General features: G+C 45.2%; 1 protein-coding gene across 8 annotated transcripts in view; it reads left to right on the top strand.

The window, feature by feature from the left end:
- The window catches only part of LOC125034568, a 285,743-nt gene extending 271,846 nt beyond the window's left edge, over positions 1-13,897 (top strand). For 6 of the 8 annotated variants that reach the window (XM_047626459.1, XM_047626458.1, XM_047626463.1 and 3 more), the window contains 5 exons: positions 8,207-8,290; positions 9,093-9,303; positions 9,683-9,858; positions 11,006-11,224; positions 11,619-13,897. In XM_047626459.1, coding sequence (XP_047482415.1) covers positions 8,207-8,290; positions 9,093-9,303; positions 9,683-9,858; positions 11,006-11,224; positions 11,619-12,362 — 1,434 coding nt within the window. In that variant the 3' untranslated portion in view covers positions 12,363-13,897. Of the gene's footprint in view, positions 1-4,317; positions 6,980-8,206; positions 8,291-9,092; positions 9,304-9,682; positions 9,859-11,005; positions 11,225-11,618 lie in introns of those variants that run through there. The other 2 variants (XM_047626465.1, XM_047626460.1) reach the window with 2 other exon arrangements.
- The last annotated feature ends 1,103 nt before the right edge of the window (positions 13,898-15,000 follow it).

Here is a 15,000-nt window from a genome sequence, read left to right as displayed (position 1 = left end):
TATATTTATGCATATGTGTATAAATATATGTAAATATAAAAAAAATATACATACATACCACAAACACATGTGTGTGTGTGTGTGTGTGTGTGTGTGTGTGTGTGTGTGTGTGTGTGTGTGTGTGTGTGTGTGTGTGTGTGTGTGTGTGTGTGTTAGTGTGTGTGTTAGTGTGTGTGAGCGTGAGCGTCAGTGTGTGTGTATGAGTGTGAGTGTGAGTGTATATATATGTATATACATATATAGATATATATGTACATGTAGATATATTTGTATGTATATGTGTATATATATGTATATGTATATATTTATATGTATATGTTAATATATGTATATATGTGTATATATATTTATATTGTATAGATATATATTTGTATATATTATATATATATATATATATTTATATATATATTATATATATTTATATATATGTATATTATATATATATAATTATGTATGCATGTATATTTATATACATTTATATGTTTATATATATGTACATATGTGTGTGTGTGTATAAGTGTATGTATATATGTAGATGTATGTATGTATGCGTATATAAGTGTATATGTATATATGTATGTATATGCTTATATATGTATAAGTGTATATATTTGTATGTATGTATATTCATATGTAATATATATGTATATATACATATATGTATATATATGCATATATACATATATATATATATATATATATATATATATATATATATATATATATATATATATATATATTAGTGTGTGTGTGTGTGTGTGTGTGTGTGTGTGTATAGAATCTGTGAGTTGTTTTATATGTTGATATTAATGAATCTTGCGGAAAGAAGATGATGTTATTTAGTAATGTGAATAAAATGGATTATAATGCGAATTTTATCTCTTCACTGATTATACGGTAATTGCACATAGTAGTAAGACAACGTGAGAATGTGTTAAAGTTTTACGTTTATTTCATCAATGTCACGTCCGTCTGGCTTAGACGGACTAACCATAAAAGTGTCACTCACACTTAATCAACTTCCTCGCTTACTCACTCACTCTCACGCTTACTCTTACTCTTATTCGGAGTCTCACCATTATTCTCACTCTTACTCTCGCTCTCGTCCTCACCTTCACCTTCACTCTCACTCTCACACTCACCCTTACCTTTACCCTCACACCCTCACACTCACTCTCACTCTCGCCCTCACCCTCACTCTAACTCACTCACACTCACCCTTACCCTTACCCTTACCCTCACACTCACTCACTCTCACTCACTCTCGCCCTCACCCTCACTCTCACTCTCACTTTCACCTTCACCCACCTATCCACCTACCCACCCACCCACCCACCCACTCACTCATTCTTCATTTTGTGTTACTCTCACACTCATTCTCTCTGTCTCCCCTTTCCCATTCGTCGTCGCCGTCACTCTCTCTTCCCTTTCCTTTCTTTTTCTCTTTCTCTCACTCAGTCTCTTTTCTAAACAGCCACGATTTTTATCTCCGCCTCTCTTCCCCGCACGCTTAGTGTTTCTCCAAATCTTTCTTCATTCGCCTCCCTCTCCCCACCCCCCTCCCCACCCCCCACTATTTCAGACCATACCTCGCCTCAAATAACGCCCTCCCCCCCTTAAAAAAAGAAAAGAGAGAAAGAAAGAAAGAATAATAAGAATAAGAATAAAAATAATAATAAGAATAAGAATAAGAATAAGAATAAGAAGAAGAAAAAGAACAAGGAAAGAAAAAGAACAGGGAAAGAAAGAGAACAAGGAAAGGGAAAGAGCAAGGAAAGAAAAAGAACAAGGAAGGAAAAGGAAGAAGGAAAGAAAGAAGAAGTTGTGTTCCTCGGAGCGTATATGGGAAGGAAAGTGAAGCTGTTTCGACCCTTGTGGCAGAACCGCTTCCCGGGAGTCGAGGCCCCGCGGAGTGCGTGGCTTGGGAGAATCTGCCGTTGTTTATCTGGTTTCGGGTTGGGTGGGCGGGGATGAGCGGGCGTGGGCGGGCGGGCGTGGGGTGGGCGGGGATGGGCGGGCTTGGGATGGGCGGGCGTGGGTCAGGGTGCGGTTGGTGGTTTTTTATGTGTGCTGTTATTTTTATCTTTATTTTTATTGTTATGGTAGTAATTGTTGCTGTTGTTGTTGTTATTATTATTATTATTATTATTATTATTATTATTATTGTTGTTGTTGTTGTTGTTGTTGTGTTGTTGTTGTTGTTATTATTATTAATGTTATCATTTTTATTATTAATGTAATTATTATTATTATTAATAATGCAATTATAATATTGTTAATGTAATTATTATTATTATTATTGTTGTTATCGATATCATCACCATTAGTCAGTAGAGAAGACCGGAGCCAGTTGGAGAGGAGGAAAGAGCTCAGTGAAAAGAGAGGAACGGGGACTGATAAGGATAATGAGATTGGGGAAGATAGACAGGTAGAGGGACGGGAGTGTTTTTTTGTTCTTTTTCGTTGTGTCGTTTTCCTTATTGACATTCATTCAAGCTCTGATATATTTTCTGTTTTGAATATCTGCGCCAGAATGGATTGTCGTTGGTCAATTTGAGTAATTCGCGCTAATTTTTTTTTAGTAATCGTCATGCATGTTGGCTTTGCTCATAATTAAAAAAGATAAAAAAATCAGAAACAATCTCGTGGAAGAAAAAAGAGCCTTGTTCTTCAGCGAAATGAGACAATACGCGTATTGAATCGTACCCTCGGTGTATCCTGGCCAGTCGTGGCTCGAAGCACATCAGTCATTCATTTCCCTTTCTGTGCGTGACACCTGCGCCCAGCTACAGGTGTGTGCTTGCATCGTACGGCTCACCTGCGCACGATTGGCCTGATTCATTTCCTTGTTTTTTACGTGGCGAGCACGAGGCCTGTTGCGCGCAGTCCGGGAACGCAGTGCCAGAGCCAATTTGTGTGTTATGGTCACGATTGCAGTGGTTCGTTATGCCTCTGTAATCCATAGGATATCTGTTTACTTATCAGCACTACAGTGGGTCGTGCTATTCTCCGTCTAACGGAGGGATGTGTCACGACACGTGGTACGTCGTTCGCGGGTCTAGGTAGAGGCCGCGGGCTATGACCCGGATGTAGCGTTATAACAAGTGTTCGGTAATGTAAGTTATTTTTAGCTGATCGGAGGGCGGGCTTTATTATCATACGAACAGTGTTTCTTTGGCAATACTCTATGACCCTGAGTTAGTGATAGCGAGGCCGATGTAGGATACTTTATAGAGAGAACTCCGCTGAGAGTAAAGGACGCCTTTCTTTAAATTGATGAGTGACAAGTTGAATGTATGCAATGTATTCTTTCTCTCTCTCTCTCTCTCTCTCTCTCTCTCTCTCTCTCTCTCTCTCTCTCTCTCTCTCTCTCTCTCTCTCTCTCTCTCTCTCTCTCTCTCTCTCTCTCTCTCTCTCTCTCTCTCTCCCTCCCTCTCTCTCTCTCTCTCCACACACACACACACACACACACACACACACACACACACACACACACACACACACACACACACACACACACACACACACACACACACACACACACCACGAACGCGATCTTGGCCATCGCATGTCAATACTCATGATCGTTTCCGAGGCTGACTGCGGTGATCGTAAAAGGGACTGCGAGTGCCAGGCTCCATCCTTCTGCAGATTTGGAACACAATCGTCCACGGAAACCAGCGTGGAGAGGCAGCCGACCAGGAAGTGGCAGGGAGGCGGTGCATCATTATCAGAGTGAAAAGAAGGCTTCCTCTGGACGCTGAAGTGTCGAGGGGCGCAGCGCGGAGGGGGAGCACAAGCCGAAGAGACGGCGCCCGGGCCCTTGGCACTCGAATGCAGTGCGCCTCGCCGCCCCTCGCTGCATTTTCTTCTGTGTTCCCTTGGGGCAGGGCGCCACGGCCTGAAAGGGGAAGGCTGGAGGAAGGGAATGCCCGCATCGGAGAGCAGGAGGAGGGAAGGCAAGGGTCAGGAAGAGGAAGGGGAAATATCCCTAGCGCCGGGAGTTCTGAGTGGGCGGCACAGCTATGCGTTGCCGCGAGACAGGGCAGCGATGGCGAGGTCGACCTCTGCATACTTGCCCGCATACCAGCCTTTATGAAGGCGGCGCGGGGCAGTGTGGTCATACCTGCGTCACCCTCGAGACTCGAGGCCAAGGGGAGCGAGGGGAAACAGGTGTTAGAGCGGAGGAGGAGGAGGAGGAGGAGGAAGAAGGGGGAGAAGAGGGGGCCCAGGTGGGAGTGTGCCAGGAGCAAGTGTGTGGGGAGCGAGCTCGTGCCAGGCGAGGCAGTGGCACGCTGGCACTTCTTCTAATAACACGTTGATGCTGCCGCCGCGATGTCCGTGTTGGTGCAGCCATCATCCCATTGTGCAGATCTTTGTCCCTCGCGTGCCGCGGCGTCGCTGCTCTAGTGCTGCGCTGTGATCGTTTTCTCGCCTGGAGAAGCTCCGCGACGCCGGGCGTACGGCGCTTGCGGTCGCATTATTCACCAGTACAAAGGATTTCGCTGCGTCCCTCGGACTGCTCATTTTGTGCTAGATAATTAGTGAGTCGAGTGGAGCCTGACTGTGATGCAAATCGTGGGCGGAATGGGCGCAGCAGCGGCGGGCGGCGATAGTAGTGGACAGTCGCAATGCATCACCTGTCAATATCAGCTGAACTAGGCGGACGTGTAACCATCGCAAGCTGTCGCGACGCTTAAAATAGAGATTGTCATTTGTATTGGCTATTTGTAGTTTGTGCCAAGTGGAGGCGAATGCGTTGGCACTCACGTGCCGTATGTCCCCTGACTCTGCATGTCTTGACAAGGCACAATCTGTGTCATAGTAGTGAGGTCACGTGTATGTGCCCGTGGGCGTAAAGGATTTTGCAGGACGTTTACTAATATGCATTAACAGTAGAGACCGCACACGGGTTTTGCGTCGATGAGAGCACTCGCAGTGGGCGTGTCACTGCATCACGTGACTAGTGAATAGTGGGATAGTAGCACACCTGGGACAGGTACAACCTGTGTTGTAACCTCGTCATGAACTGTGATGTTTTTCTACTTGTGGACTACTGATTTCCATTTTGCACCAGTGATGGAAGACATTTAACGAGGCGAACTGTCAGTTTCTCATGTTGTCCATCTTGTGCGTTTATCATTCTCTAGTAAGTAGCGCCCGTGACCCTTCGCCGCCCCTGCACGAACATTCCCAGCAAGTTCTCCTCCCCGAGAACATGAAGCCAGTTGACAGGGAGGATGCAACGCCCCACGAGACCCAAGACGATGGCACGAGGGCGTCAGCTAAGGAGGAAATGCCTTGCGAGGCAGGAGCGAGGCCACGAGGCCCGCCAACTCCTGCTGAGCAGTCACCCGAGGCCGAGGTGGGGGAGGCATCCGACACCGAGGTAGACATATACGACGAAGGGGAAGGTGGTGTCACTCGAGCTGAAGAAACAGAGGAAGGAGGGGCGCCCCAGGGCTCAGCAGGGGAACGCAGGCTCGAGTCGGCGCGGGCGAGTGTGGAGTCAGACACCCCCAACGCTATGTATGATAAGCTAACCATCTGTGATGCGTGTGAGACGCGCCACCACCCATCTAGAGAACACACCTCCGCTTGTGATTGTGTCCACGCAAGTCGCAGTCACGTTGACTCCAGTACCCGTGATGACTCTATAGAGCCCCAGGAGGAGCCAGAGATTCCCAGCAGACTCTTGACCCCTCGTGGGAGGCTAATGAGGCAGGGGCAGGGACCGACCCCTGGCCAGCAGTGGAGCGCCACGCTGAATCGCCCCTCGCGCAGGGGTCGGTGCGTCCCGACGCCAGTGGATCCCCGCGGGGTTCGCTCGCAGACGGAACCTCCGGCTAACAAACCTCCGCCGGACCTGCTGCAGGTGTCGTGGGTCTGGGAAACCCGACAACCTGCTCGCGTGGCTTCCGTGCGTCGGCGTCCGACGCGGAAGATCTCGTGCCGCCGGAAGATCAGGCCGAGACTCACCATTCGGAAAGCCACCTCCAGGAAGAATAGCATCTCGCCACAGCACAGGGCGTCCCCCGCGAAGGATGAGGACGAGACCTGGGCGGAGTGCGAGGAGGAAGAGGGCGGGGGTGAAGCGCCCGCCAAAGTCCCGGAGCGCAGGCCGCCGCTCGCGCCAGATGTTCTCCTGACGGGGACGCAAGCTGCACCGGGGCTGATTTTAGGTTCTATCCCGCAGCCGAACCGGGATGGTATCGCGGAGGAGCCTGACCCTCCCCCCGGCCCCCCGCCTGAGGTTGCGTTGAGGAACACGAGGAACCTAAACTACTTCCAGACTGCCAGCCGCGCTGTCAAGCAGCGGTGGCGCAACTCCGACATCGTGCTGCCTAAACTCCTCAGGGAGTCTTGGGCGAACGTTAAACCCGAATACGGAAACAAAAAGAAGAGAACGTTGTTTGACAGAGCCAGAAACATCCCTGTGCACATACGAAAAATCTCTCATTTGCTTGTGAAAAGTGTGAAGCCGTCCGAGAATAGTGACCTCTATGGCAGTGAGAAAGAGAACGACATAATATACCTGGATCTGAGAAGGCAGCTCCGAGACAGCCTGCAGAGACAGCGGAGTGTGCGGCGGCGAAGCGTCCCCGCGGTCGTGGGCGTGAAGCGACAGGGCTCCTTCTCTCCGAGGAACAGCCTTGGGAGGAACAAGGCCGTCACCTGGAACCAGAAGTACCAGGCTGTGATGGGCCTGAAGCGCGCGGGCGACGGGCCTGGGCGAGGAGGCGCTGACTGTCCCGTCATCCAGGTGACCAAGGCCGCCGAGGGCTCGGCCACGCCCGCCTCCGAGGGCGAGGGGGAGGGGGATTGGCGCTCCCTATGCAGCACCCCCACCCCCTCCCCCCACCACGCGCTCCTGGGGCTCGACCTCCCTCAGAAGAAGCCGAACGTGCTAGAGAAACTGTGGGGGCGTCTCCGCCACTCCGTCCCGCGTTCGCTCTCGCCCTCCAGGTCGCAGTGTTCTGTGAGTCTTTTCTCCTCCCATTTTTCGGCATAATATCCTGAAATATTTCTTGCACTCAGGGGCATCATTTGTCGACTCGTTGCAAAGTGGAAGACTGACATTGGATGGCCTTGAAATTGCAATTGTATCGTCCAGCCCAGGGGAATACCACACCCTCCCACCGCTACCAGAACATTGTGCATAGCCAACTCCCTTATGCACACTAACATTTTCCCTACAAACATTACAACAAACATACCTAAGTTGACATTAGTCCCGTCCGCACATCACAGAAACCAGTCACGTGACCAGGCCAGCATCAGACGCGCCCAAACGGGTTGTGGCCACTCTCCTTGGATGCCGATATTAACGGCGGCTGCTTGCCTGTCTGTCACAACTTTCCCTTCGAAAATCTCACTACTCTGACCGCGCTCACTCCTTCCCTACACTCGATCTGGTTTGGACGCAAGTGAAAGCTGTGTGTGAATTGTGAAGAGTTATTATTATTGTTGCCACTATTTATATATTTATTTATTTATTGGTTTCTTTCTTTTTTTTTTTTTTTTTTGCTGGGAAAAATATTTTTGGCTCTTCTCTCTCCCTCCCCGTCTCCTTTGTTTCCGCTTCCACTCTTCATGTAGCCCTTTTTCTCATCCTTTATCTCCCTCTTTATTTTCCTTCTTTTTCTCACTATTCTAATTCTCTCTCTCTCTCTCTCTCTCTCTCTCTCTCTCTCTCTCTCTCTCTCTCTCTCTCTCTCTCTCTCTCTCTCTCTCTCTCTCTCTCTCTCTCTCTCTCTCTCTCCCCCCTCCCTCTCCCTCCCTCTCCCTCCCTCTCCCTCCCTGCCCCTCTCTCTCTCTCTTTATCTTTCTCTCTCTCTCTCTCTCTCTCTCTCTCTCTCTCTCTCTCTCTCTCTCTCTCTCTCTCTCTCTCTCTCTCTCTCTCTCTCTCTGTGTGTGTGTGTGTGTGTGTGTGTGTGTGTGTGTGTGTGTGTGTGTGTATGTGTATGTGTATGTGTATGTGTGTGTGTATGTGTGTGTATGTATGTATGTATGTATGTATGTATGTGTGTGTGTGTGTGTGTGTGTGTGTGTGTGTGTGTGTGTGTGTGTGTGTGTGTGTGTGTGTGTGTGTGTGTGTGAGTGTGTGTGTGTGTGTGACACGCACTACATGTATCTGGACCTGCTGTCTCGTCGCTGCAAGCGTCGAGCTGAACACAATAAGCACCTCTCGCTTTTTTCCTTGCAGAGTCGGAGCAGCATGAGCGGAGGCAGTGAGGACGGCCACTCCCCGTCCCACTCGTCCGACTACGAGGATCAGGATGAGGTTGAGGTAAGCGCTCGTTCTTCTCGGTCGCCCTTGGGGCCCGGTCCCCAGGGTCGCGGCGACAGTAGTGTTGTTGTTAACCATAAACAGTGAGCAAACTTTTCAGGGCGACTACCACTGTCTTCCAAGACGATCTTGTTTTTCTTCTTTCGGACTCTCGTAAGTAGTTGCCATCCACTTATGTGTTAACACTGTATGCCAAGGTAATACGCCCGGCACATTCATAGTTCAATTTACATACAAATAGTTCAATTTTGTTGGCAAGTGTTTGGTAACCGATCTTACTGTTTCGGAGATAAATAAATGAATATGTAAATGAATAAATAAGTAATTTGATTAATTAATTCATAAATAAGTAACAAATAATTAGATTTAAGTTAATAGATGAGTGAATAGATAACTAGATAAATAAATAAATGTATAGATAGAATAGAACATATATTTAAATAAACACTCGCAGGCACACTTACACACGTACGTATGTCATGTGTGTGAGAAGTAATAAAAAGAGAAGTTGGGGCTTTAACATGATGCCCGTGTCCGTTGCTTCGAGCGAGCTGGAGACACCCTAATATTTATAGATTGTGCAGTATGTTACTCTTTTACTTGTTTCTGCATTTTCCGTCCATGTGTTTTTATGTTTGGGAAACAGGTACAAGGGTACTATATTTAGAAATTCTTATTAGCTGATTTTTAATTAGCGAGACAAAAAGAGCCCAGCCAATTGTATTGACGCGTTCATGCCTGAATGCCTGACTGCTTGCCTTTGGTCGAGAGCGAAGGAGTTAACACGAGAGCTTTTCCGCAGCGGTCGGGCTCGGCCTCACTGGTGGGGCGGATGCGCGGGCTGAGGCGAGACATGCAGAAGAAGATCTCCCGCCTCAAGAGCCCCCGCGGCAGCACCTCCAGCTCTCCCGGGCCCGCGGGCGTCTCGGCCGACAAGGCAGGAGCGACGCTGTCCGCGCCCATGCAGCCCTCGGCGTCCTCGTACGAGAGCATACCTTCGTCAGCGCCCCTGGGTGAGTCTCCGCCTTGCGTGCGTTACGCTTTCAGTTCTGAGCTGAGACGTTTGATTAGTAAAGCGGGTGAAAGTCTTACAGTTGTTCTAATAAGTGTTTTTTTCAGATTGAGTTTTTTAGGCAATAGAAATTTGTGTCGAGTTAATTTAGACAAGAGAGATGTGTGTTGCTAGAATATTGTGGATTTGAAGTTTCATGAATTGCATAATCGTTTTACAGATACATGAATATAATATACTGTAAAAGCTGCCATTACTATTTTTTTAATGATACAATGATATTGACGATATTCCAAACTTGCAGAAACCATTAGCTAGCTCAATACACGAAAAACACCTCTCTGTCACTGTCTATAAGCTTACCCAATTCTAAATTCTAGGAAAGGTTTATCAAATGACCTTTGCCTCTCCAGCAGCCGCAACAGCATCAGGCAGCAACCGGTCATCTCTCTCCGGGGAGGAAGCGGAGCCGTACACTGGCCCCTTCATAGGACGAGCGCGCGCGCTGGTCGACTGCCAGCCCTCGCCCTACGACAGGGACGCGCTCAAGTTTAAGGTGAGAGAGTGGGGCAGGGACGGGAGGAGGGGGAGAGAGGGGAGAAGGGGGAGAGAGGGGAGAAGGGGGAGAGAGGGGAGAAGGGGGAGGAGCGAAGGTGGGAGAGAAGGAGAGGAAGGAAGGGGGAAGAGGAAAAGGGGGAGGAGGGAAGAAGGAGAAGGGAGGAAGGAAGAGAAAGAGGTGAGTAGTGAGGAAAGAGGAGTAAGGAGGGAGAAGAGAGGAAGGAGAGAGGAGGGAGGAAGGGAGAGAGGAGGGAGGGAAGAGAGAGGAGAGAGAAGAGAGGAGGGAGGGAGAAGAGAGGGGGGAGGGAGGAGAGAGGAGAGAGGAGGGAGGAGGGAGGTAGGGAGGAGAGAGGAAGGAGGGAGGGAGGAGAGAGGAAGGAGGGAGGGAGGAGAGAGGAAGGAGGAGGGAGGGAGGAGAGAGGAAGGAGGAGGGAGGGAGGAGAGAGGAGGGAGGGAGGAGAGAGGAGGGAGGGAGGAGAGAGGAGAGAAGAGAGAGGAGGGAGTGAGGAGAGAGGAGGAAGTGAGGAGAGAGGAGGGAGTGAGGAGAGAGGAGGGAGGACTGAGGAGTGAGGACTAAGGAGTGAGGAGGGAGAGAGAAGAGAGAGGAGGGAGTGAGGAGAGAGGAGGGAGGACTGAGGAGTGAGGAGAGAAGAGAGAGGATTGAGGAGTGAGGAAAGAGAGGGGAGGCAGGATGAAAGTATGATTATGAGTAGTCCAAGTGTAATGGTGTAATATGAGCATGAAAGTGAGAGTGTGAGTGAGGGATAGCGTTAGTGTAAGAGTAAGTCTTAAAAGTGTGTGTGTGCATGTATATTTCCGTTAAAGGATTATCAAGTGAAATCATGAGACAGGGCCTTGAGAAAGGGAATGGGAAAAGAGAGAGGGGGAGGTAAGGGAAAAGATGTAGAAAAAGTGGAGAAACAGAGATATATATGCAGAAATAAAGAGATACAGAAAAAAAATGATTTAAAGAGATTTTTTATGTGAGAATAAACATTTATAGATTGAAATAGGAAAGGAGTTTGAGATTGAGGTGGAGTTAGAGAATAAGAGTAAAAATATGAATTAAATGGAGAAGAGAAAACACTTACATTTCACCTTACATCCTGTGCACATCTTATTCACCAGCCCTAATTCCCTTGCAGAAAGATGACATAATAGACATCATAGCCAAAAACCCCTCAGGCCTCTGGAAGGGCTGTGTGGATGGCAGGGTTGGGCACTTCAAGTTCATCCTTGTAGAGGAGGAGGTGGAGCGCCCTGCCCGCCGCCACCGGCCGTGGCGGGGCACCACTCCTCGCAGAGGCCGGGCCAGAACGTTAGAGGAGCTGCTGACACGGCTCAATCTGGGGCATCTTATACAGGTATTGGAACAATTAAGATAAAAAAACAGTGTTGTAATACAGTAGGAATATTTTCATTCCTATGTGATTTCTGTCAAATTATATAATTTTTGTACTGGTATATGATGTGCTTACTATTTACTTGTAATGATTATATGGGAATGAAATTAGTTTTGTCTTGAATACTTCATTTTTGAAAGAAAATAATCATGCTTCTCTATTCTGTATAAGGTTTATCATGACTTAAAGAATCTCTTATTTCAAGTTGATTTTTAATACTTTAATTTATAGAGGACTTCAGCATATTTGATGACTGATAATCAATAGAGTTATATAAAAAACTTTGACTTTATCATTAATCAGTTGACATTTTCTTATTGTTTTCTGCATAATTTTAATGTGGGTCCTTTTCCAGGTATTTGTTCTAAATGGTTATGAAGATTTGGAACAGTTTAGAGATGTGGAAAAAGCAGATCTTGATTGCCTTGGCATTACTGACCCTGAGACTTGTGCCAAACTGCTCACTGCTGTGGCACTGCTTCATGATGCAGACTCCGAGCCGGAACCTGATCTGCCAGAGATGTTAGAAACTACTGATGCAGCACTCCGCCGTGGTGACCATGGAAGAGATTCAGGTTGCTATACTGACCATCGCAGTGCACACTCTGCTGTATTAGATGAAAACAATCTCGATACACGGCAGTCCACACCCTCAACCGACACCTCATCCGGGTACCATAGTCGAGGCCCTTATAACATTCCTTTAGGGGAGGCGACTCTCACTTCACGGGAGGAAGCTCTCAGCTCAGCACTTGATTCGCCCCCATCAGAGTCCACCACTTCGGGTGCAACAAGTAGCCAGCCATTAACACAGTCTGAACCTCACTCCTATCGGGCCCATCTCGCTACCGTCCTTCCTGCCAGTCCTCGTGCGAAGGTCCGTCACGGTCAACAAGAGGATCAGAAGCAAAGACCTGACCCTCAAGTTGATTATGAGGCCAAGTATAATTCTGCACGCAATGTCTTTGAAAAGGAGGTAGTAAGGCGTGAGGTCCCTTACACAGTTCGTTCTCCAAAGCGCAGTGCAGGGACCTCTCAGTCACCACCATCGGATTCAGAGGAAGGAACAGCCGCTGCTCCAGAGGAACCTTCGCCATAAGGAATCTTCAACAATATAGCCATATATAACCCAGTATTTCCCTCCCTTCTAGATAGAATTTAAAATCTTTTGATCTTAAAAAAAATTCTGATTTATAATTGTTCCAGTGGTATTTATCTTACTCTGAATTTGACTCTAACCTGCATTCTGAAATTCTTGCAATGAAAATTATTATTGATAGAGTAATGAATATCCTCTCCAAGTTTGTTTTTTTGAAAAGTCGCTTCTAGGGACTTTGTACACATTATTGTGAATACACTAATGCAGGGAGATATGAGTCTTATGAAATTCAGTGATTTTCAAACAACAGAACTGTGTAACTAGTATATACCCTCTTTATATTAGTGAATCATGTGATGTGGACCCTATCTGAAGTCATGCAAGATATTTCTGTGTAGCTTGTACTGTCAGGTAGTTAGGAAAAAAAAGCTAAGTACTTATCCTATTCAGAAGTTTCCCATGTAATGATTGGTGCAGTGCAGTTCCTGTTATTAGTCTCAAGGGTTTTAGATGTTCCTGCTATAGAGGAAGTGGCTGGGAAGTGTTGTGCAGCCAACTTGTATAGCCCGTCTTTCATTTTAAATCTTAACACAGAATTATATCAGCTACTACCATATCATTTTATATATATAAGGAAAGTTATTGTAACTAAGATATCTGAACATTTATTGTAAGAATCAAGCAATCACTATGAGGATAGAATAAAGGCCAAAAACCTTCATGGTGATGATAAAAAATAGTTATTTTATGTACCATTTGCCACAAGAATTGTGGACTTGAAGTCTGAAGAGGACTAGTTTCATAATATATAATTTAGAAGTTCTTTATTTATCGTAATTTTAAATTTCTCAGTATTTTAAAACCTTTTTTGCATTTATGTAGGTATGAGGAATGATTGTGTTGTAGTAATTTTCAACATGATATATATTTTTTATATGTTGCTATAATCAGCTACATAATGTTGAGAATCATCAGTTCCTGGAAACATTATCTTCATAAGAATCTGGTGATTGACTGGAGGCCTCAGTACCCAAACACAGGATGACTTACAGTGTAATGCAGAGGCAATGCTTAAATAATAAAATGGACAACAGTTAATGTGAGCCATAGAGTTTACACATTCAGGTATACAGTGTAGCAAGTTTTATGGTACATACATGCAACAGTTGTGTCAAAGAAATCTTCCAGTATATACCTTGTGATGTTAGAGTATTGTAATATGATTACAGACACTGTGTTTTCTGTCTTTATTCACAAAGAATTAGTTCCCTATAGTTGTTTACCAAATGCACATCATTTTGTTAAATTTCCCTGTATTTATTTTTTCAGTCTTATCAAAAGTATTCATATAATTTTAGATTCAAATTGCTTTTACTTTAAAATGATGCGCTTCCTAAAATGGTCACATGACAACATCTTTGCAGTCATATATTTCTTAAACTAATGGATTTTACTCTTCCAACTTTTGTATTGTACAGACTTGTGCGTCATCACTATTTGTAAATAGTCTTATATTAAAACAATAGATCAAAGGAGTTTTTCTTTCTTTTTACAACATTCTTGTATAGGTAGGTTATCGGTTTACCTTTTCACTTTGCATATCTAAATTTGTCTGTTTATGTACTTGCATATTTTTTTTTCTATACATATTTATGTATTTATTATTCTGTTAGTAGTTTTATAATAAAATAATTAATTGCTACATGTCATAAGGAAATACTATAGAAAATCAGAAATAAAATAAAATTATCAAAGGAAGATCACTGCCTAATTGATAAAGAATACTGAATATATATGCATGTACATAGAATATGTTCATGACCTTTGGATTGTGGTTAAGTCTGTCTCGATTAGAAATTGAGCTGATCAAAATATATAAAACATGTAACAAGAATGTAAGAAAACATAATTCAAAATTTTCATTCCGAAGAAAAAAAATTATAAATTCAAATAACACAGAAAGGCCTTAAGAAAGTATGAAAACATTTATCATCGGAAAGCAATTAAAATACCTACAGATGTTGCTAATGGGATAATGTACAAAATAACACATTGGAAGAATATTCATAAACAACAAGCATACATTCAAATCTTGCCAGTAAATCATATGAACAAGTATGCTGAGTTATCAACTATAATAATCCCTTGCTTCTTCTTGTTGTGTGGGGGCTCAGGCTTTTCTTTTCCTCCTTTCCTTTTCTTTCTCTTCATCCCCTTCTGTCTTGTTATCCTAATCATGAACTCATTTTTACACTTTTTGCCACAATACTTTATCATAATGCTATATTACCTTTGATGTCAGGCACCTTTATTTCTTTTGGCTATTAACCAATTTGAAAATCCACAAACATTGCCGATCCGAAAAACCTTCCTTACCTAAGATTTTGCCCCCGAGCCCAACCACATTTTAATCATACTTTAACTGTCATTAGGAGACAGAGACTGAGGCCCAATGTAGGGGATCAGCCCTACCTTGGCCCTCAGCCCTCGCCTCAACTAATTTTGCATGGTCTTTTCTTCTCCTTTCCTTTTCCTTTTCTTCATCCCCTTCTTCTGTCCACTTATCCTTATTGTTAACTAATTTTTACCCTTTTTGCCACAATAATGCTATATCAAGCCCCACCCTATGGCTGTATTT

The sequence above is a fragment of the Penaeus chinensis genome, chromosome 18, assembly GCF_019202785.1.
Source record: "Penaeus chinensis breed Huanghai No. 1 chromosome 18, ASM1920278v2, whole genome shotgun sequence".
Classification (NCBI taxonomy): domain Eukaryota; kingdom Metazoa; phylum Arthropoda; class Malacostraca; order Decapoda; family Penaeidae; genus Penaeus; species Penaeus chinensis.
The sequence above is the reverse complement of the archived record's forward strand: the minus strand, read 5'-3'. Positions and strand labels throughout refer to the sequence as shown.